This window comes from Heteronotia binoei, chromosome 15 (assembly GCF_032191835.1).
Source record: "Heteronotia binoei isolate CCM8104 ecotype False Entrance Well chromosome 15, APGP_CSIRO_Hbin_v1, whole genome shotgun sequence".
NCBI classification, from domain to species: Eukaryota; Metazoa; Chordata; class Lepidosauria; order Squamata; family Gekkonidae; genus Heteronotia; species Heteronotia binoei.
In genome coordinates, this window is record NC_083237.1 from 51419406 (window position 1) to 51443201 (window position 23796).

The following is a 23796-nucleotide window of genomic DNA, read 5'->3' on the forward strand; positions in this document are numbered from 1 at the left end:
GAATGAGATATTCTTTTCATCATAGGGATATGGTCCCCCACTGCTGAATATGACCAATGATGGAATGTCTCTGTACTTGGATAATTCCCTCTACATGTTTGCCAGCTATTTTCTTGGCACGTTTTGGGGTTGCACAAGGCAACCTTGGCTTTATCAAGAGCCTGTATAAATAACATACCATGTCAAAATTCTTACAAAAGACTTCCACAAAAATGAAGCAATTATAAAAATACTTTTACAAAAATGAAGCATGGATTTACAAGTTTGTTCTCTAAAGCCTAATGGCTTAAATCAATGTTTCCCATTTGCAGGGTCGTGACCCAGTACCAGGCCATGGAAGCCTCACTACCGGGTCACAAGAAAAGCCAAAGCTAGCCCCGCCCCCAGCAAAGCATGACCTCTGTTCTGCTTCCTTCCCCCGTCGCTCTGTTGTGCAGAGAAAAGCTACCCTTGAAGACTGACACAGGCGGCAAAGCCTGAGCTCTGTTTGACTTCCTTCCTTCCCCCGTCTCTGTGTTGTGCAGAGAGGAGCTGGGCTGCCTCTCCTTCCTTTCCCCCCCTCCCAGTGTTTAAGGGAAAAGCTGGAGTCCACTGGCACTTTAGACCCATGAAGTGTTCTTCAGGGTATGAGCTTTCATGTGCCTTGCAGTATGCTCTTTTGGGGAGATTTCCCTGGGAGGTCTGGGCGGCAAAGAAGGGGTGTGTGTTTTTTTCAGCCAGGAGGGGCAAGGAGTGGGCATTCCATTTTTTTTACCAAATGACCTCGGGGCAGAATTGTTGCTGACTGGGGTCATCTAATGGTGAGAAAGGCTCCCCCCCTTCTTTCTTTCTTTCTTTCTTTCCCTGCAAGTGATGCTTTGTCTGTATTCTTGGTGCAGGGAGGAGGGAAAGCAACAGTGGGAGGGCTTCTAGGTGCCCTGGCTACACTGGTGGACATTATGGTGCTTTTTGAGCATTGTATGAGAGAATTTTGGACTGGATAGTCCACTGGCCTGATCCATCATAGCTCCTCTTATGTTCTTTCTTTCCATGTCTTTCTTTTCCTCTCCTTCCATTTCATTCTTTCACTTTTTGCATTTTTGCTGGATGAAACTTTTCTGTTCATCATACTGTTGTTACAGACATAGGAGCTCTGCCAATGAAAAGTTGGCACCCCCAGTTGTAGCCAGCTGGCCTTTCTATGAGATTTCTGTGTGAGTGAGTGAGAGTGAGAGGTGTGGGGCAGAAAGAGATTATTGGAAATTACTGCAGTATATCTCAACAGCACTGGAAATGATGGTACCATGAACTTGGCACCATTTTACTGGTCCTGCTTTTAACAGCTGTCTGACATCAAAATTAAACTCCTCCTGTAGATATTTAAAAAGATGAAAGAAGTTCACTGGCTAAATATCTGCAAAACAGGTTGCTTTTAAAGGCATGGGAAACACAGCCAGTAAAAAGCTGCAAACCCCTCATAAATATCCTTTTTGGGATAACTGCAGAAAAGCTTGTATGAACTTCATATAACTTGAAATTAATTCATTAATTGCAATACAATTCTCTGCTACCTTTCACAGCAATTTCCCAGTGTTTCAGCCAAAGAAAAGTATGAAAAATAGCTGTCAAAAGATTTTCTTGAAACCAAGCAAGCTTGGTTATAGCTTGAGTCAGGGTTCCAATAGTAGCAGCTGAAGGAACGGCTTACTAAATGTTTCAGCATATTTTGAGGTAGAGAAGCTGCCAGGGCCCAGTGTGGGTGATACACAGTGCTGTCATTCCTGATGGCAATGGCAACAGCACTCCCAACTGCATACACCGGCCAGTGCTGTTGAGGAAGGGGTGTGTAGGTGATGCAGACAATTGAACATGGGCAGTAGGAGTGCTTGCAAGTTGGAGAAGAACACACGAACAGATAGGTGCATGCAGGTGTGGGAGTGGAAAGAGAGGACCGCCCACTTTCCACCCCCATTTTGGCTCAGCATGAGTTTCAGAGAGATTTTTTTGAAAATGACGTTACTTCAGAAGAAGAGGCAGGTTTGGGGGAGTGCCCTGGAAGTGACATCACAGAAAAAGGTGGCGTTTTGGTTCAGTGTGCCCTAGAAGTGACATCTCTTGGCCCTTGACACCACAGGAAATGACATAATTCCTGTCTCCTGGCTCAACCCCAAAAGTCTCTTGGCTCCATCCCCAAATTTTAGTGGGCCACAAAGGAGAAGTGTAAAAATAACTGGGCCACAGGGAAGAAAAGTTTGGGAAACCCTGGCTTAAATCAATATAATGATTTGTCATGTTTTTTGTAAAATGATTGTAAAATTATTTGATGCACTGGCTATTAGTAAGGATGTGATTTTAAGAGTGAATTGAATACACCTGTGAAGCATGATAAGTATGGAGAGCCAAACTAGAAGTCTGAACTGTTGCCAGATTTCAAGGTATTTGGCTGTGGAAACAGTGAATGAATGTTATTAAGACTCAACGACTGTAAGTATTTTTATAATTGCTAAATTTTTGTAAAAAAATTTTTGTAAGAGTTTTGACATCTGGCCTTATGCTTCTCACAGAGAGTGGGCAGCTCTGGGTTGGGAAATACCTGAAGATTTGGGGGGGGGGGAGTCTGAAGAAAGTGCATACCTTAGCATGGTACGATGATGATGATATTGGATTTATATCCCACCCTATACTCTGAATACTCTGAATCTCAGAGTGGCTTACAATCTCCTTTATCTTCTTCCCCCACAACACCCTGTGAGGTGGGTGGGGTTGAAAGAGCTCTCACAGCAGCTGCCCTTTCAAGGACAACTCCTACGAGAGCTATGGCTGACCCAAGGCCATTCCAGCAGCTGCAGTGGAGGAGTGGGGAATCAAACCTGGTTCTCCCAGATAAGAGTCCACACACTTAACTACTACACTAAACTGGCTCTGAAATGATGGTGTAGGGTCCACCCTCCAAATTAGCCATTTTCTCCTTTGGAACTGCTCTTTGTAGTCTGAAGATCAGCTGTAAAAGCAGGAGGCTTCCAGGTCCCACCTGGAGGTTGGCAACCCTACCACACCCCATTCCCACCTGCCTTTCCCATGTGCTGGGCTGCAGCCCCACTTCCGTGAAGGCCATGCTGGTTGATTTCTTGGTCTCTTCTTGCTCCTTGCCATATTCAGACGAGCGAATGGGGTACATTCCAGACTGCAGATCAGGATGGTTTTGCTAATCCTGTCTTAACGGTGAGGCCCTCTACTTTCTCATCTGAGCCACTAGAGGGAGCCAACGGTCTTGGAAACAGGATTAAATTGGTCAGTGTGAGTGGGACAAAGACATGTGGTTTTGAAGAGGGGTAACTTCAGACATTCTCAAATAGATTTAGGGGCTGGAGAAGCGATCTGATTAATGTTATATTCAGTTATTGTAAGCTGCCTGGAGAAATGAAAAATGAACTGCAAATGCTTAAATACATCCATTTCTGAATTTAAGACAACAATTGGGAGTTCGAATTAGATCCATATAAAATATTCCCCCCCCTGCAAGTTAACTGAAACTAGGAAAGAAAAGTGCTTTAGAATGTTTCCTCCAGCCAGTTTGGTGTAATGGTTAAGTGTGTGGACTCTTATCTGGGAGAACTGGGTTTGATTCCCCACTCCTCAATTTACAGCTGCTGGAATGGCCTTGGGTCAGCCATAGCTCTGGCAGAGGTTGTCCTTGAAAGGGCAGCTGCTATGAGAGCCCTCTCAGCCCCACCCACCTCACAGGGTGTCTGTTGTGCGGGGAGAAGATATAGGAGATTGTAAGCCGCTCTGAGTCTCTAATTCAGAGAGAAGGGCGGGGTATAAATCTGCAGTCTCCTCCTCTTCCTCTGCATTTTCAAATATGTTGGATGCTCCCAGATTTCTCTACAGGGAAGAGTACCTCCAAGCATACGTGGAACCCCCTTCCCTTGCCACACAATCATCTTGGTATTTTAACAGCATTTCCCCCTAAATTGTAACTCATCATCTCTGTAATCCTTATAACAGCCATATAAGGTTGACCAGGTGTAAAAGCATGAGCCAGAAAGCACAAACCTCTCCTCAGTCATGAACTCAGTAGGGCACAAAATATCCTCTCCCCCAGGAACAAGACTGGTAATGTTCCAGGCTGCCACAGAGAAGGGGAAGTGGGGAAATTTCATTCTGTGAATGCAAGAGGTTGTGTCTGCAGAAATGCTGGTGCAAATCCAAGTCAGAAGTGGCATCTCAAAGGGCTTTTTCACATTTTCTTAGCTTGTGTCTTCCTGTTGCTTTGGGGATCTTGTTTTTCTGTTTGGCATGCTTTTTTGCTCCCTCTAATGGTCAATTCAATATTACATTGCTGTATGTCCAGCATAAAAACCTGCAGTTTAAACCTAAAGGGAGATATGCCAGCAATGTAATATTAAATCGACCACCAGAGGGAGCAAAACACATGCTGAACAGAAAAACAAGACCCTGAAGTAACAGGAACATGCAAGAGAAAAAAAACGAGAATGCACAAAAGCCCGTCAGATCTCACTTCCTTAGATATGTTGTGACCCCGGCCCAACATCTTAGCCCAGGGGTGGCCAACGGTAGCTCTCCAGATGTTTTTTGCCTACAACTCCCATCAGCCCTAGCCACTGGCCATGCTGGGGGCTGATGGGAGTTGTAGGCAAAAAAATCTGGAGAGCTACCGTTGGCCACCCTTGTCTTAGCCAGTTAGATGTTCCTTCTTATAGGACAGCTTTTACCCTGGCTAGATGCGCAGCTATGCTAGATGTGGTACTAGGCGGAAGATATAAAAAGATCCCCAGGGCTTTTTTTGTAGAAAAAGCCCAGCAGGAAATCATTTGTATATTAGGCCACACCCCCTGACATCACCATTGTTTCCCACAGGCCAAGCTGAGTTCCTGTGTGCCCCTGCTCAAAAAAAGTTCCCATTTTCAGAAAGACTGCCCCTCTACTATAGGTGAAGTGGAATTGCTGGGACTTTTCTGTGTCTTTTTCTGTTGTCCTTTTTATGCAGAAATATGGGATAAGATTATTTCTCTCCTCTTAGATAAATCGACAGTTTTTGCACAAAACCTGCTTGGAGAAACTTTTAATAGCTGAGAAACCAACTGTCTCCAGGAAAATAGTTTTGTGTTCACATAATAAAATTCCATAGTAATAATAATAATAATAATAATAATAATAATAATAATAATAATAATAATAAACTTTAATTTGTATCCCGCCCTCCCCGCCGAAGCAGGCTCAGGGCGGCTAACAAGACATGGTTTCCCATGATTTACATGAGACAATTTTAAAATACAATTGATACATACATTTAAAAACAGTTACATAAGGTTAAAACTACATAAGAGTTAAGACTACCATAAATTAAGGTGCTATTCAGTAGATATTTTTCGATGGCAAGGTATCGTTTTCAGGACTCCTTATATGCTTGCATAAAGAGGGTAGTTTTGCAAGCCCTGCAGAACTGACTAAAGTCCCGCAGGGCTCGCACTTCCTCCGGTAATTGATTCCACCAGTGGGGGGCCATTACGGAGAAGGCCTGCTCTCTTGTTACTTTCAGTTTGGCCTCCTTTGGTCCAGGGATCCTTAAAAGGCCTTGGGAGCTAGATGTTAGTGTTCTCTGGCGAACATGTGGGGAGAGGCGGTCCCTAAAGTAGACAGGGCCTCGGCCATATAGGGCTTTAAAGGTAATAACCAGCACCTTGTAGCGAACCCGGAATATAATAGTAAGTAACAGAACAATTTTTGGCATGATTTTAATGGTTTCAATTATTTTAATATATATATTTAAATGGTGTTATGTATTTACTATGCCTCATATCCTATATGTTGGGATTCAATGGGATTTTTATTTCCTTTGGGACTGCTGTTAACTATATGCAAATAGCCAAGGCTTCTTTTGCAGCAGAAACTCCTTTGCATATTAGGTTGAACCACACCCATCATGTCGCCAATCTTCCTGGAGCTTACAGTAAACCCCACACTAAGAGCCCTGTCAGCTCTTGAAGGATTGGCTACATCAGGGGTGTGTGGCCTAATATGCAAAGGAGCTCCTGCTACAAAAATGTAAATGGTTGTAAATGGCCATTGATTGTAAATGAACAACAATACAACACAGGTCTCACGTCTTCATATAAAGTGGATTTTGCCCCTCACAGAGACTTTTATGACTTCTCCCTACCACCTTTTCTGCAACTTTGGCTATGTCTGTAAACTAATTATCTGCTTCCTAGACTTCTGAAGAAGCAAAGCTGGACTCACAAATAATCCTACAGGAGCAAACCCGTGAGTCTTGAAGGTACCTCTCAATTTCTGTTTCACTTCACTGCCACAGACTAACCTGGCCACACTTTGGGGATCGGTCAAAAGAGGGAACAAACGATTTCTCCACCATACCTGGCATGTTTCCTTCCGCCTTGCCACACTGCACCCATTTCCCGCCTTGGTACCGCCAGTGGTGTTGATCCACTAACACAATGTCCACACAGATGCTGTAATGAGCCACGGGGTCCAGCCCAGTGATGTTGAAGCTCAGAAATGGGAACATCCTCCTAGCAGTTGAGGGTTGAAGCAGGCACGTGGGTGGAGGGAGAGAGAAACACAAAGAAGGTCAGTCACATGGTAAGCTCAGGTTTGTTTTTTTTTAAAAAGAATTAAAATCCCCCAACCAGGGCTGGCACTGAGGGTTCTATCGCTAGAGGCAGACCCCAGTGCCGCGCCCCCACCCTCCCAGCTCTCTCATTTTTTATGTTTTTTGCGCATGCATAGCGCACGCGCCACAATGACATCACTATGTGACGTCATTGTGAGGCCGCTTTCCCTCTCCACTTTGCTCTTTGGAGGCTTCCTTGGAGTCTAGTTTTTTAAAGGCGCCTGGATCTGGCCCCGTTTGCACACTGGGCTCCTCTCGGGGAACCCAGCGAGCAAACTCCCAACCCTGCTCCGCCTCCCCACATGCAGGGGAGCCAGCCCGAGAGCGAAGCTGAGCCTCTTTCCTTCACCCAGTCTCGGGCAGGAGAAGGAGCTGGTGCAGGGGCTCGTCCTCGCTCTCAGGCCAGCTCCCCTGCAGGAGAGGCAGCCCGGAAGCAAGGCCGAACTGTCTCTTTCCTCTGCCTGAGTTTTGGGCGGGGGAAAGAGGCAGAGCTGCGCCAGCTGGCATGTGGGGAGGGGGCACCTTGAGGCGCCCTGTAGGCCATGCGGCACCCGAGGCAGCCTCCTACATGGCCTTCTCCCACGCGCCGGGCCTGCCCACAACCCTTCAGGACGAGCTGGCGCAGGGGCTCGTCCTCGCTCTCAGACCAGCTCCCCTGCAGGAGAGGCAGCCCGGAAGCAAGGCTGAACTGTCTCTTTCCTCTGCCCGAGTTTTGGGCAGGGGAAAGAGGCAGAGCTGCGCCAGCTGGCATGTGGGGAGGGGGCACCTTGAGGCACCCTGTAGGCCATGCGGCACCCGAGGCAGCCTCCTACATGGCCTTCTCCCACGCGCCGGGCCTGCCCACAACCCTTCATTCCCCACCCTCTTAGGGATACCAGCCTCCAAGTGGGAAAAAACAGGAGAGAGGTCACTTCAGACTGAGGGGAAAAAAATACAACCAAGCGGTTATAATGACAAAATAATGGAATAATAATTAGGCAAGGTACAATTTACGATGCAATTACAATAATAACCAGGAGTCCTGACGTTCAGGGGGCTGACTTGAAACGTCCTGCTTCGATCACTCTTCAAGCATAGGGAGCTCTATTTGTAACAACATGCAAAAAACCCTTCCAATTCAAAACAAGCTAACACTGATACTTTCACGGCGTTCCGTGACTGCAAAGAATATTAATGTATTCACAAGGGCACAAAAAGTGTCTCCAAACAATATTCAAAGACAGGCACTACACTCACAATGGCTTCTGGAAGAAATGGGTGCTGTGGAGGGTGGACTCTATGGCACCGGACTCCATTAAAGTCCCTGTCCTCCCCAGGCTCCATCTCCACATTTCCAGGAGTTTCCCAACCTGGATCTGGCAATTCAATCGCCAACGCCAACCAGTGGCCAGAGGTGATCTAGTGACCCTAGGATAGCTACTGTGGGCCTTTGCATTGGTACAGCAGAGCAGTTTCAAACAGAAACTGCTATAGGGATTTTGGAATCCCTATAAGGATTTTTGGGTGTCAAACATGCAGCCCAGGGGCCAGATCAAGCCCCAAAGGGGTCCTATCAGGCCTGCGAGCAAATAAAAAGTAGGTTTGCAACTTATAGATACACACCTGAACAGCATGCTCAAGATTGCTACAGCACAGACGTTGTCTCTAGTTTTTTAAGGCAATAATTCAGAACAAAAAGTGTCAGTTATCAGAGACTGTTAAATTAACAAAATATTGTAAGAGTGCAAATGTTTTAAGCATGTTTTATTTTATGGGTTTGTTTTTTTTTAAAAAAATAATTGTGTTTGTGTCCGCTACCCGGCATTACATTTTATGACACATGGTTTGGCCCAATAAGGTCTCATTTATGTCAGATCCAGCCCTCATAACAAATGAGTTCAATAGCCCTGCCTTAACCAACTCTACGATGTTTTTCATAGGCTGTATTTGGGTTTCCGAGCAAGGAACCTCCTGAAGTTTTGGTTTTTTGGGGGGTATCAAGCCACAGATGACTTCTGGCAACCCCATAGGTCTTTCAAGGCAAGAGACGTTCAGAGGTGATTTCCATTGCCTGCCTCTGCAACATGACCCTGGCATTCCTTGGAGGTTTCCCATCCAAGCCTTTTTGCTTCTGAGATCCGATGCGATCGGGCTAGCCTGGGCTATCCAGGTCAGGGCCAAGGGATTTTAGCAGGGTATAACCCATGACTTTTTTTGTAGCAGAAACTGCTTGCATATTAGACCATACTAGCCTTCCCAAATCCCCCGCCTGGGCGGGGGCCCCCTGGTTTGGAGGCTCCTCCCCCCGCTCCCCAGAAATCTGGAAAGCGGGGGGGGGGGGATGGCGGCCCTTCCCATCTGCCCAAGACAAGACGAGCCGAGCCGAGTGCGAGCGGGCCTCTGGCTGGGTTTTCTGCTGACCGAGGTCTTGCGCCGCGCTGGTGGGGTGGGCTGGAGCTGGGCGCTCCTTCTCGGAGCACTTGGTGGTGGCCGCGCAGCTTCCCTTCCGGCCTCAGCCCAGCTGGCTGGGGGCTCTTCCGTGCCCTGCTGGTGGAGCGCCAGCTGTCCCCGGAGGGAGGGAGAGAAGCGCGCGTGTCCTGCCCCTTCCCCCTTTCACTCCCGGCGGGCCCTTAAAAAGTATTCTTCAGACTCCCGTTTGACTGCTCTCTCTGCAGTTTATGGGACTTGTAGTTCACTAAAAGTGTTCTTCGTCTGCTGGATGTCACAGAAGACTACAAGTCCCATGCTGCTTTGCGTGCTAATGAAAGGTTGAGCTCTCTCTCTGCGGCCGGCTGTGGCCGGGTCGGAGCGAGTCTTGGGGGCATCGTGTTTGCTTTGCAAATAAGAGCGCAAGAGGTGGCGAGCGTTGGGTTGCTGTGACACCCGAGTGCCCCCCCCCCTGTCTTCGCCTCTTCCCCTTCGTGCACCCCTCAGGTGCCTCTTCTCCGGCCGAAGGTGATGAGGAAGGGGCGGGCGGGCATCGGCTGAGACTGTGGCGGACACCAGGCGCGTTATAAACCAAGCCGCAGAACCAGAACGATGCCTACGGGCCGCCTAGCAACTTCCTTGTAACGTCACCGGCTCCACCCCTTGCAGTCAGAGCAGCTGTGCCAAGGAGAAAAAGTGGTGCTGCCACCCGCGGAGCAAGGGGCTGTGCACCACCCCGGAGCTTGGAAATGACATTTTTAAAGGTATGCTGTCCCTTTAAATGTGATGGCCAGAACTCCCTTGGAGTTCAATTCTGCTTGTCACACCCTTGTTCCTGGCTCCGCCCCCAATGTCTCCTGGCTCCACCCCCAAAGTCTCCTGGCTCCACCCCCAAAGTCCCCAGATATTTCTTGAATTGGATTTGGCAACCCTAGACCATACCCCTCTTATATAGCCAATCCTACAAGAGCTTACAGGGCTCTTAGTAGAGGGCCTACTGTAAGCTCTTGGAGGATTGGCTACATCAGGGGTGTGTGGCTTAATATGCAAAGGAGTTCCTGCTACAAAACAAAGTCCTGGTATAATCCCATAGAGTCCACTCTCCGAAGCAGACTTTTTATCCAGGGGAACTGATCTCTGTGATTTCTGGAGGAGTGGGGCCTCACAGCCAGAGTTGAAACTATGGGGAAGGGTATGGAACAAGGAGCAGGTAGAGCGGGACTTCATTTTTGAATCCTGCATTCATCACTGTGTTTTCACCATGTCTTGGACAAACCGCAGTCATGTACACAATGGGGGAAAAGAGTTCTACACAGCAAGGTTGTTGTGAAGTTAAAAATCAGGCCCTTTCCAAAATTAACATGCGCAAGGAATAATATTGCCCTGGAGCAGGGCTACCAAATGTTTGCCTCTGTGTAAAGTGAAGTAAGAATGTAAAAGCTGCTTCAGATTTATCTAGGGCTGCCAATCCCCAGGTGGGAGCAGTGCCCCTATCCATTATTTCCAAATGGAAGGAAGACATTTAAAAGGCGTGTGGTCCTTTTAAATGTGATCGCCGGAACTCCTTTTGGACTTCAATTGTGTTTGTCACAACCTTGCTCTTGGCTCCACTCCCAAAGTTCCCCAATATTTCGGACCTGGCAACCCTAAAGATGAGGAAGGGGGCCAGAGTTCCACTCCATGTGAAGATGAGGCCTTTCGTTCTTTCGGGTCCCATCTCTTCCTGCGGAGAGAGAGACCGAGCTCTACATCGCGCGGTTGACTTCATTCATCAATTACTCCATTCATCTCTGAAGAGTTCGGTTTCCACAATCTGTTTTCCAGCGGTCAATACGTTTCCAGGCCGTTCCCCCCCACCAGCACCACTCTCCGATGAAAAGCAGAGCAGTGCCAGGCGGAATTACACCAGCTGCAGCCTTTCGTTCCTAAAAATCCATTCGTCGGAAGGCGACAGGTGGCCCGACAGCTCTGTTTCTTCCTTACCCGCAGTGACCTTACCAAATTCTCTCCCCCCCAACGTTTCCCTCTTTGCTCCCCCTCCCTTCCCCCACCCCCCTGCTCACGCCTTGGATTTCTGCCTCCACAATTTCCGGTTCAGAAATAGACACCGCTTCTAATTTCAGAGAAAGCGAGAAGGGGAAAGAGAGAGAGAGAGAGGAAAGATGGGGTAGAAAAGCAGACTGCTTGAGAAGTTTATGTCCAGGGTTTGCTACAGGCATTTGTGTGCCTGCAGTGAGGAAAATATGAAGAGCAGTTGCCCACCTGTGCACTCTAATGACTTGGGGGGCTTCCCTATGCAAGCCTCATGCATGTATATTATTCCTCACAATGTAGCCTGCACATGAGACCCTCCTGGTCGTCTGGTATACAGCCGTCACCCCCTAGGTGGGTAGGAGATAAAGCACAAAGCTTCCATGATTACCAGCCTCAAACAAAATATTATTGTCATGTTCCCAAATTGGACTGAGGCGTCTATTTCATCAAGTCATGACCTATCTCAACAATAACGAGTTAACCCTGAATTATGGGAAAACAAAGATTTTAGTTTTCTCTAAATCTTGGAAGCAACTATCATGGTCAGTCCAGGGAAACCCTATTGGACAGGTTAAAACTACCAAATATCTGGGGATTAATTTTTCTTATAATGGGAGCTGGGCAACCCATCGCAAGTGCGCTCTAACAGTGGCAAGAACTAGTGCTTTGGCAATTGCCCGCTTTTTCTATCTGAAAGGGAACCGATATGTCCCTATGGGCCTAAGAGCTTTCAGTGCGAAATCTAGCCCCCAACTCTTATATGGCGTCCCTATATGGATCAGTGCCTTTGATTACACCACTGAAGGCCTACAATCTTTCTTTTTGAGGAAAATACTGGAATAAAGAAATTATAACTAATAATACTATCAAAACTTATATATTATATACCACACTTAAGGCAAAATCAATGCAATCACTTATACAGAACAGAACATCATAAAAGACCTATTGGAGATTTAAGTCCAGTCTTTAAAGCAATCCAATGCTATTTTCTTGCCAACAAGTCCGATGATGAATTGAAGAAGATTGATGTCAGAATTGATCCCAATTCCAATTTATAAGGCAGCCAGCAGTTCAATCATTGAGACAAGGATGTACTAACTAATGCCTTGTTTCACTATTGCTTCTTCAGGCTTCAGACATCCATTTCAGATATCTGGGTATGAACGCCAATGAGTTCCTCTACAAGCAAATCAATGCTTTGTGCTTTATCTCCTACCCACCTGGAAGCTGGCAACCCTAGAGAGAGTTCTCCCTTAGCAAGGGCCAGCATAAAGGACTGGGACCCGTGCAAAAGTCTGCTTGTAGAGAATTGAATTCATTGGCGTCCATACCCAGATATCCGAAATGGATTTTTATCTCCTATCTACCTGTTACTGTGATTCTCTTGTGTGGTTGCTTACCCTCCAGGTGGGGCCTGGAGGTCTCCTGCTATTACACTTGATCTCCAGGCAAACCAGATCAGTTCCCCTGGAGAAAATGGCTGCTTTGGAGGGGGCACTTTATGGGATTATATCCCATTGAAGCCCCTCCCCTCCCCAGACTCCACCTCCCAAAATCTCAGGTCTTTCCCAAGCCAGAGGTGGCAATCCTACTGTAGCTCTGGTACTCTGGTTTCCGTTTACTTAGGTATTTAGGTTGCTTATAGTCCACCTTTTCTCACTGGGGCTCAAAGCAGATTGCCAGCTCTGGGTTGGGAAATTCCTGGAGATTTGGGGGGTGGAGACTGGGGAGGGCAGGTTTTGGGGAGGGAGGGAAGGCCTTCAGTGGGTATAACGTCTTAGTCCCTACCTGCTAAGGCTTTCATTTTCTCCAGGGGAACTATTCTGGGAGATCAGTTGTAATTCTGGCAGATCTCCAGTCCCAGCCTGAAGGTTGGCAATACTGTTATTCAGTATTCTACCAAAAAAGCCCAGCAGGAACTAATTTGCATATTAGCCCACCACCACCCCCATGCCACCATTGTTTCACACAGGGCTTTTGTGGTAGCGAAAGTCCAGCAGCAACTCATTTGCATATCGGGCCTCAACCCCTGGCACCAAGCCAGCCAGAACTATGTTCCTGCTCAAAAAAAGCCCTGGTGTTACTAATATCACCCCACCCCACCCTGGCAAGGGCATTTTGCTTCTCCCAAGGCCAGCTCTGCTTGTTCCGATGAGGTGTGTGTGGGATTCATTAGAAAGTTTGCCTCCATTTTGATTTAGTCGAAGGCAGTATCCGCACATTTCTACAACTATGGCTACAACTGCACATTGCAATAGCCTTTTCACCCCTGGGGTGCAAAAGCAGGGGAAGGATTCCCTCCACATGCCTCTCTGAGACCCCGAGAGGCATGGCGGCAGGGTTTTCTCCCTGCTTTTGCATCCCTTGCCGTGGCACACTTGCTGCTGTTCCATTCTGCTGCCCACGCTGAGCCCCTTTGCTGCTGCCCACCCACAGACTGCCAGGCTGGATGGTGAAGTGGAGGAGGGTGGCAGAGAGGTGGGCAGCCTGTGGCCATGTGGCGCCCTAGACAGCTGCCTATCTGGCCTACTGGGTCGCACTGGCCCTGATCAAGACATTTCAAAAATATCAGAAACACAAAGATAATATATGAGTATAATATCCACAGAACATTTTAGTCATGTATGTATCAATTTTAGTCATGTGTATATGCACTGTGTGAATCAGCTCCTTATACCAAACCAAAACAGCCTTACAACCACCGACGCCACAAGAGCCTGTCAAATCAGAAAGGGATACACAAGATTATTTTTAAGTAGAGGGACATTTTTTTACCATACTGTTGACTAACACTAAGAGTGAGTTGGGGAAAAAATTAATAACTAGATTAATAGCCCCCCATCCACCCACACATGGATTGTGCCATGGTAAATGGAAGTGGTAGTCTGAGGGGAATTTTCCACCTACCTGGTGGGAGTGAATGGGCGTACCGGTACTGGAAGCAACTGACAGAATAGCTCCGTTCACCACATATTTAGTACCCCACCTAGCACTTTCCTGATAATGGCAGTTTAAAATAAGAAGGCTGTTTCATGGGAGGGTCCAGTTCAGTGCTTTTTCCACCATGGTGCAGTGGTCTGAAAGTCGGAGTAGGATCTGTGAGTTGTTGTTGTTCAGTCTCACAGTTGAGTCCGACTCTTCACGACCCCATGGACCACATCATGCCAGGCCCTTCTATCTTCCACCATCCTCCTAAATTTGCTCAAATTCTGAGACCCAAGTTCAAATCCCCATTTTGCTACAGAAACTTGGCAATGGCTGATCCTGGGCCAGTCACTCACTCTCAGCATAACCCCCGCTCATGGGATTTCTGTAAGAACAAAAGAGAGGGAAAGCTAGGTATGCTGCCTGAATCCTTCGGGGGAAGTGTGGAATTAAAATGATCTGTCTGCCACCTTGAGCGTTTGGAAAGGTGAACGGGAGATAGAAGGAGGGAATGAAAGCGAGCTTCAGGGAGAGTTCTCTCTCCCCAGAAGCAGCTGAACAGCAGATCTGGCTTCTCTCTGCAATTTATTTACTTTGCTTACACCCTACCTTTCCCCCTAATGGTGACCCCAAAGAAGCTCATGTTGTTCTTCTGCCCCCATCCCCCAGGAAACTGCATTGGTGTGCCATTCAAAGCAAATTATGTAACATAGTTTTCTTTAACATTCATAAGGCTAGAAATCCTTTAAGGCAAACTTGGATTTTCACAATTTTGGACACATCCCTACTGATACATTCAGTGTAGGGTTGCCAGCTCTGGGTTGGGAAATGCCTGGAGATTTTGTGGGTGGAGCCTAAGGAGGGTGGGGTTCAGGGAGGGGAGGGACCGATGGGTTATAATGCCATATAATGAGAGCCAGCTTGGTGTAGTGGTTAAGTGCGCGGGAGAACCAGGTTGGGTTCCCTACTCCTCCACCTGCAGCTGCTGGAATGGCTTTGGGTCAGCCATAACTCTCGCAGAGCTGTCCTTGAAAGGGCAGCTTCTGGGAGAGCTCTCTCAGCCCCACCCACCTCACAGGGTGCCTGCTGTGGGGGAGGAAGGTAAAGGGGATTGTAAGCCACTCGGAGGCTCAGAGTGAAAGGGGGGTATACATCCAATCTCTTCATCTTCTTCTTCCTTGTCATCATCTTCTTCATAGAGTATGCCTGCCACAGCTGCTGTTTTCTCCAGGGGAACTGATCTCTGTCCCCTGGAAATCAGTTGTAATCCCAGGAGATCTCCAGTCGACATCTGGAGATTGGCAACCCTAATTTAGTGTTTAATTTCTACAATGAAAAGACTCTTCTGCTTCTGGTCTGAAATCCTGGCCCACCACATATCCCAGATGTTTGGATGGAGCAGCCATTGAAGGAGGGTTCAGACCCAGCGATTTGTTTTCGGTGTCAGGGTTTAGGGATGGTAGGCATGCCGTAATAATTAAAAATAAGTGCCTCGAATATGTAGGAAGTCCTTAGCAGATTAGCCATGTGCCTTTTTGGTACTGAATATTATAGTGCCGAGTCTAAGATGCCATCGGGGTTTGTAATCGGTTTTTATTTTAACTGGTTTTAACGGCTTAAATGTATGCCGTTTTATCCCTCGTACATCACCCAGAGCCTGGCACCAGCCAGGATGGGGTGATTCATAAAACTGAAATAACAAGAACATAACAGCACTGATTAAGATTTTTCAAAGAAAACAAAGAAGGAGAAAAAAACTTAACCCAAAAACTGGAGTAAGAAACCTAAAAGGTTAATATGCAATTAAAGGGCTGAACATTAAAAACAAAGTGTAAAAAAATCATAAATCAATATACAATGTATTTATTGTTGAACGCTAAAACCGTTTAAGGACCCATCATAAGCCTCTATCCTATGTAAAATCATAAAACCTCAATGGGAATCCACTCAACTTGACCTGATTAAATTGGTCTTCTTCAGAGGCCAGAAAGGTAAGTACACATATTGGCTCATAATACAGAACAGAATAAAACAACAGAACAATGCTGGACCACAAGGAAATGTAGTGAAGTGACAAAAGCTTAGAGATATTCTTGAGGCCTCTTGTTCTATAGCATACCTATAGCATTCAGTGTTTTTTTTGTATGCCACGTGGTCCAGAACTGATCAAGTAAAGTCAGAGCCTATGTGCCAAGAGTTGTGTGTCACAACTCCTCCACCGGGCTCCTCCATGCGCTTTGAGAGGGTTCAATGACCCCTAATTGCTACTTCAGTGGCCATGATCCCCCACAGTTTCTGCAGGATGGGCCGCCATCTGGCCCAGGCTACTGCCCCCGGCGGAGTGAGGATGCAGTGTACTGCTAGCAGGGTGCAGCCTGGCACAGATGAGAACACCTGAGGACACTCTGCGAGGACCGCCCGGAGGTCCCGTCGCTGGGCTGGGGTGAGGGAGTCATCCAGTGGGGGCTCCTCAGTCTCGGCATGCTTGACCCTTACTTTTTACACTTTGAGGTCGTTTACGTGGAACCGCTTCATCTGCTGCGCCCGGACACCGCATTGAACTTCGTATGACGGCAGGCCCAGCACTCGGGTCACCCGATAGAGGCCCTGCCAAGGATCCCTGTGGGGGTTGGCCATGGCAGCCCGGGAGACCAACACCTGATCCCCTATCCGGAAGATCCGGAAGCGTGTCCCACTGTTGTACTGCTGCTCCTGTTGGTGTTGGGCCTATTCGAGGTTCTCCAGGACATCCTGACGCACTGCCGCTAGGTGCTCTTGAAGACGCCGAACATAGTCACAAGGCGCCTCCGGAGGCTGGTCGCCCTCTTGCCGGGTCCAGCCCACTTCCACCAAGCCCAGTATCTCCCTCGGCTGGCGCCAGTATAGGAGCTCGAAGGGCGAGTACCCGGTGGAGACCTGGGGTGTTTGGCGGAACGCAAACAGGAGGGGGTCGATAAACAAGTCCCAGGCAGTGGGCTGGGTTTACGGAGCATGGTTTTTAGTGTCTGGTTCATCCGTTCAACTAACCCATCCGTCTGGGTGGGTGGACTGAGGTGAATAGTTGCTGGATACTAAGTGTTCCGGGACAAACCACATATAAAAAAATTACACACCTATTGAACATCTGCCTGCAGGTATAAGAACATAAGAGAAGCCATGTTGGATCAGGCCAATGGCCCATCCAGTCCAACACTCTGTGTCACACAGTATATGTGTGTGTTTATACACACACACATATACATACATACACACACACACACACACAAATATACTGTAGCTAATAGCCACTGATGGACCTCTGCTCCATATTTTTATCCAATCCCCTCTTAAAGCTGGCTGTGCTTGTAGCCGCCACCACCTCCTGTGGCAGTGAATTCCACATGTTAATCACCCTTTGGGTGAAGAAGTACTTCCTTTTATCCATTTTAACCTGACTGCTCAGCAATTTCATCGAATACCTATGAGTTCTTGTATTGTGAGAAAGGGAGAAAAGTACATCTTTCTCTACCTTCTCCATCCCATGCATTATCTTGTAAACCTCTATCATGTCACCCTGCAGTCAACTTTTCTCCAAGCTAAAGAGCCCCAAGCATTTTAACCTTTCTTCATAGGGAAAGTGTTCCAAACCTTTAATCATTCTAGTATACAAAACAGAAGCGATTCCAATTTTGATGTTTCCGCAGAACGTGCAAAACAGAAATGTTTAGGAGGGGCATTTTTATAAGGAGGATCACAATAGGATGGTTCAAAAGATCGCTTTTATAAGGGAGCATGACGGTGGTCAACTGCATTGCGAGTTGTACGTATGAACCTGCTTTTACTGCACTGTTTTGTATCTTGCCCAGCCCGGATGGCCCCGGCTAGCCAGATCTCATCAGTTCTGAGAAGCTAAGCAGGGTTCGCCCTGGTCAGGATTCAGATGGGAGACCACTGAGGAATTCCAGGGTTGCTGCACAGAGGCAGGTGATGACAAGTCACCTCTGAATGAAAATTGCCTTGAAAACCCTACAGTGTCCCCATAAGTCAGCAGTGAGTTGACAGTAGTTTCCATCTTGTATCTTCCTAATCTGCTCTCCGCATTGTTTACGGGAGGCCATGCTTCATTTCCCAGTTTAAGTTTCTACCTAATTTCTGCTACCTAATTTCTACCGGTTGCATTGTTTATTGCAGGGGTGGCCAAACTGCAGCTCAGGAGCCACACGTGGCTCTTTCACACATATTGTGTGGCTCTTGAAGCCCCCACCGCCCTGTTGGTCGGCTTGGAAAAGGCATTTCTCTCTTTAAATCACTTCTCCAAGCCAAGCCAACTGGCTTGCATTTAAAGTTAAAGTTGCTTTCTTTCCACCTCTTCCCTCCCTTTCTTCCTTCCTCCCTCCCTCCCTATTAAACATCTGACATTCATTAAGAACATAAGAGAAGCCACGTTGGATCAGGCCAACGGCCCATCCAGTCCAACACTCTGTATCATACAGTGGCAAAAAAAATTATATATACACACACACTGTGGCTAATAGCCACTGATGGACTTGTGCTCCATATTTTTATCTAAACTCCTCTTGAAGGTGGCTATACTTGTGGCCGCCACCACCTCCTGTGGCAGTGAATTCCACATGTTAATCACCCTTTGGGTGAAGAAGTACTTCCTTTTATCTGTTTTAACCTGTCTGCTCAGCAATTTCATCGAATGCCCACGAGTTCTTGTATTGTGAGAAAGGGAGAAAAGTACTTCTTTCATGTCTCGTGGCTCTCAAGCCTCTGTTGTTTATTCTGTGTGACTCTTATGTTAAGCAACTTTGGCCACCCCTGGATTACTGGATATCTTATGCTGCCCGAATTGTTCTTCTCTATTCTGATCGTCCACCTTGAGCCACAGTGAGAAACGTGGACTATAAATGAAGTAACAGATACCCCAAGCAGATGTTTGCCTACTTAGAACCAACTACTTGGCTGCCCGCATTTTGCTGTCGCTACCCATTACCACAACATAGCAGGAATTCTTCTTTCAGAAGTCATTCCTAAGGCAGCTGGCTTGAAGTCTGCCTGTTAGTAAAGGGAAGCAGAAAATGTTAAAGCAGACCGGATGGCCATCTTCTGCCTCCTTCCTTCTCCCCATGTTCCACTTTCCTCTCTGCCAAGGCAGACAACCCCCCCCCCCCCTCCCCTGTTGGGAAGATCTCTATGCAAAACAGAAGTCATCCAGTCTCCAATGGCCATCTCCCCAGGATAGACTCTGTCAATATTTTAATCCCATTACTTCTTAAATTTAAATCCCAAGAGGAAACAGCCCATCCAGAGGCGGCATTCCAGATCCTGCTGGGATGGAGCTCACTCCCACATCTGTTCCTCATTTACTCCTTATCGGTTCATTCAAGTGTTGTCCCAAAACACACAAAGGCAGACTCACAGACCACCCCTTCGATCCAGCTCAAAAGTCACCAAAAGGTGCCAAAAAGTTACAGAGTCTCAGGCTATTTGAACTAAACCAAAAAAGCTATTCCTGGGCATGCACAGAGTGCATTTCCATTGAGGAAACCCCATCAGTACATGCAGGGGATGGTTTCCTTTTGAAGAAGAAGAAATTGAATTTATATCCCGCCCTCCCCTCTGCGCATTCATGGCTCTGCACTGAGCAGGAATGTTTGAACACCCTTTTGCTGTAATCTTTGGGAAATTAAGTGAACTATGTAGGCCTGATTTTGAGCAGGAGCTCACAGGAACGGAGCTCCAGAACCTCTAAGTTTTATTGTGCTCTTTCTTTCTTAACCCGCCCCCCCCTCCAAAGACTTGCTTGTGGGCACCAAGAGTTCAGCAAAATTCTCACAGGGGGTTTGAACAGTGGTGCCCAGAAGCAAGTCTTTGGGGAGGGGGCAGGTTAAGAAAGAAAGAGCACAATAAAACTTAGAGGTTCTGGAGCTCCGTTCCTGTGAGCTCCTGCTCAAAATCAGGCCTACATAGTTCACTTAATTTCCCAAAGATTACAGCAAAAGGGTGTTCAAACATTCCTGCTCCGTTCTTGTGAGCTCCTGCCCAAAATTTGACAAACTTTTTTCATATTTTTCGCCACCAAAAAAAAGGGAAAATAACCAAAACATACAAAAACAGACGGAAATCTTCCTCATGCCACTGTGACCACATAGGAGAAAGTCATTTTGAAAGTATGATGGGATGGTAGCAAGAAAAAATACCAGAGAAATGGGATTGGATTACAAAAGTTATGTCATGGAGTGAAATGGACAAATTAACAAGAAAATTAAGAGACTATGATTTGGAACTTTTTAAGTTGGAGTGGAAGAAATTCAGAAGATACGTAGAAAAAGAGTGGAAAATAAAAGGACATTGGACAATCTTTGATAATGATTAAGGTTTTTTAAAATGAGAAGATAACTGTTGGGGTTTGTTTTTTTTCTGTCTTTAATAGTTAAGTGTACCTTTAATATTTGTTTCTTTAAGTAAATAACACTGGCGGGGGTCAAGCAACGGGGGGAGGGGAGGGGAAAAAGTAAGATATGGGGCGGAGAGCCTTTTTTCTTTCATTTTAAGTTTTTATAAGTTGTAGAGATAGTTTTGCTACCATATGTTACTAATAAAATTGTTTATTACAGAAAGTATGATGGGATGGGAGTAAGGTTTTATTAATTAATTAATTAATTATTATTATTTATTACTTTAAATTTCTATCCTGCCCTCTCCGCAAAAGGACTCAGGGCGGCTAACAACATTCATTACAAGTTAAAACTAATAAAACACAACTACAATTTAAAACCATTTTGTGGTGTTGTACCACTACAATATAAGTGAATTCTTTTTTTCTGATGGTGATATAGTAACTCTATAATGATGTGGGGTGGCAGTTCTCTCCCGGTTAGATATCAAAGGCCTGTTGGAACAGTTCGGTCTTACAGGCCCTGCGGAAAGTAGAAAGATCCCGCAGGGCCCTTATGGCCTCCGGGAGAACATCCCACAATTCTGGTGCTGCCACTGAGAAGGCCCTAGCTTGCGTCAAATGCAACCTAGCCTCCTTTGGTCCAGGGATGGACAGTAGATTTTTTTGTCCCTGAACAATTATGACAATTATAATTCAAGAAGCATTTTAAGGTAGATGCTGAGCTGGTATAATTCAGTACACCTTCCTTTCAAGGACACACCTGCCCTTGGGGTGTGTGGTGTGGCATATGTAAATGAGTTGTGCTACGAAATGACCCCTGGAACTACAGATGTGAAAACCCTAACCAGCATAGCTCAGGCTAGCTTGATCATTTCAGATCTCAGAAGCTAAGCAGGGGTGGCTCTGTGTACTATTTGGATGGGAGACCCTCAAATAATACTAGATCCTAACATGGAGGCAGGCAATGGCAAGCCACTTCTGAATGATTCTTGCCTTGAAAACCCTACAGGGTTGCCATATATCAAGTATGACATGATGGTAAAAACCCAACAAAAAAAAAAAATGAAGGATCTAATTAGCTTCCACCTCCATCTGTGATTGGGCTCATTCTGTGTGGGTGCTGGGCCAGATCTCTAAAATGATCTCTTCTACCCCAAAATGCCATAACCAGAAACACGGCAAGGAACCTAAAAATGCACTGGGCTAGACTTGGGGCTACAGCACATGGCTTGCGAGCCAAATTTGGCTCAGTGAGAAACCAAATGCAACTCTTTAAAAAAGAAAATGAAATGTTTCAGTTAAGGTATATTTGGAGGGGTAGGTAGGAAGGCTAGAATAACCAAGAAGCAGGGGTGGAATTCTAGCAGGAGCTGCTTTGCATATTGGGCCACACACCCCTGATTTAGCCAATCCTCCAAGAGCTTATAATTGTAAGCTCTTGGAGGATTGGCTACATCAGGGGTGTGTGGCCTAATATGCAAAGCAGCTCCTGCTAGAATTCATACCCCTGCCGAGAAGTGAAGGGAGTGGCAGGGACATGCTTTTGTGGGACTGAAGGGTTTCTTAGATGCTTTACAGAAAGGGAAATGGTAGAGCTAAACATTTGCCAGGGATCTGAGTGCAGATCATGTGCAGATTTGTGTCAGCGCACTACCACATGTGTAACATGTGCTCTTGTGCATAGTTATAGCTTATTGTGAGAGTATGTGTCACTTCCTGATAAAGGATCTGCAGCAACCAGCATTTGGGCTGAGGAAACCAGATGAATTACTGCTCAACGCATCAGTTATTGGTAATGTTAAACTGTACTGCTTCCATTCTGTCAATGGGCTTTCCCATACCAGCTCTTTGTTGACTTCTGGCTCTGAATTATAATGTTGTTTGGCTCTTTAATTACAAAAGGATGCTGATCCCTGTGATAGGGAATCATATGTCGTCTGAGACGACAAAAAATTCAATGAGAGACCTTAATTAAAGTTAGATGACTGATTGCTTTTATTATAACACTACAAAGAAGCCCACAAATGCTTGTGATCCCGCTACTGTTGCATTCACTGATCCAATATGCTTCTACTGTGGCTATTTTCTAGAACTGCCGTCATTTGTTTGATCAGTTTTAATAGAGAACACAGACAATGTCATTGACAATGTGCCACACTTCAATGTTTTCCCTGTTGTCCTCCCATGTTTTCTCAGGCTAGATTTATGGCAATAAAAGACCCTTAAAATGTTTATTTAAAACTGTATTTGCTTAGAAAATCTCTATGTAGAGAACTTGGTTCTTGTGAATCATAACATAAAACACAAGCAAGACATCACAACATTGAAAAACCATTCCGTTAAAGCATAAAAATCATGGATATTAACAGCCATTTTAAACCAAAGCATAAAAATGATTTTAAAAGAGAGAGAGAGAGAGAGAGAGAGAGAGAGAGAGAGAGAGAGAGAACAATGAGGTAAGACACTGTGGATGAGATCACACCGGGAAGTTGGTGCGGCAGTATCCCGGCTTTGAAAAAACCACTGCTCTTTTAAAAAAAAAAAACCCAAAACAATGCTTTTAACTTATTTATTTATTTCCATAAATTTATAGTCTGCCCTTTCCCGTGATGGGCTCAGGGCAGATTCTAGCATAATAAAACGGTTAAAACCAACAATAAAACTTCAGTACAGTTAAACGATTAAAACAATAAATCAGAATTCATTTAGGAGCGCCTGGATAGTGTGAGCACACGGCATAACTATCGTAGGCAACTTAGTTTGCCCAAAGATGTCAGCAGTATCGGCCCCGGTCAAGGCGGCAAACTTGTCAAACTTATTTACAATAAGACAAGAGACATAGCGTCTGGCTTAGTTGCAATGCCTTTTCATACAAAATACAAGTAAGAGTGTCAAGAGTGCCCTCTCGGCCCCACCCACCTCACAGGGTGTCTGTTGTGGGAGGAGAAGATATAGGCAATTGTAAGCCACTCTGAGTCTCTGATTCAGAGAGAAGGGTGGGGTATAAATCTGGAGTCTTCTTTAATTTCAGGAGAAAGGAAGCCACTGCTGTTAGATATGTGTCACGGTAATCACACAGCCGCTGCCCTGCTGCCAGGAGAGACACGGGTTACACAATCACAAAGAGGAGCATTCAGACTGCTCCTGTGGGTGCAGGACGCCTACATTGCACACCCCAGCCATTCAGACAGCCGGGAAACGTCCCCTGCATGCGCTTTAGAGATTTGCTACTGGGAAGTTCTCAGTAGCTATTTAATCTGGTCCCAGCCCATCCTAAAACGAGGTAAATTCAGGCGGGACTCGAGGGGTAGATCTGCACGTGTGATTGCACAGATTAAATCCGGAGAGAAGGCGTGACTAGGTCGGGCCAAAGCTCTCATGTGATCGCGCTCTTTGAGTCCCCACCAGG

The 23796-nt window shown here is 46.3% G+C and overlaps 1 protein-coding gene across 1 annotated transcript in view; it reads right to left on the minus strand.

Annotated features, from left to right (window-relative positions):
- Window positions 1-23796, minus strand: part of TBX21 (T-box transcription factor 21) — a 70292-nt gene that overhangs the window by 8153 nt on the left and 38343 nt on the right. The window contains exon 2 of the mRNA XM_060255707.1: window positions 6379-6533. Within this exon, the coding sequence (XP_060111690.1) occupies window positions 6379-6533 (155 nt within the window). The remainder of the gene's footprint in view (window positions 1-6378; window positions 6534-23796) is intronic.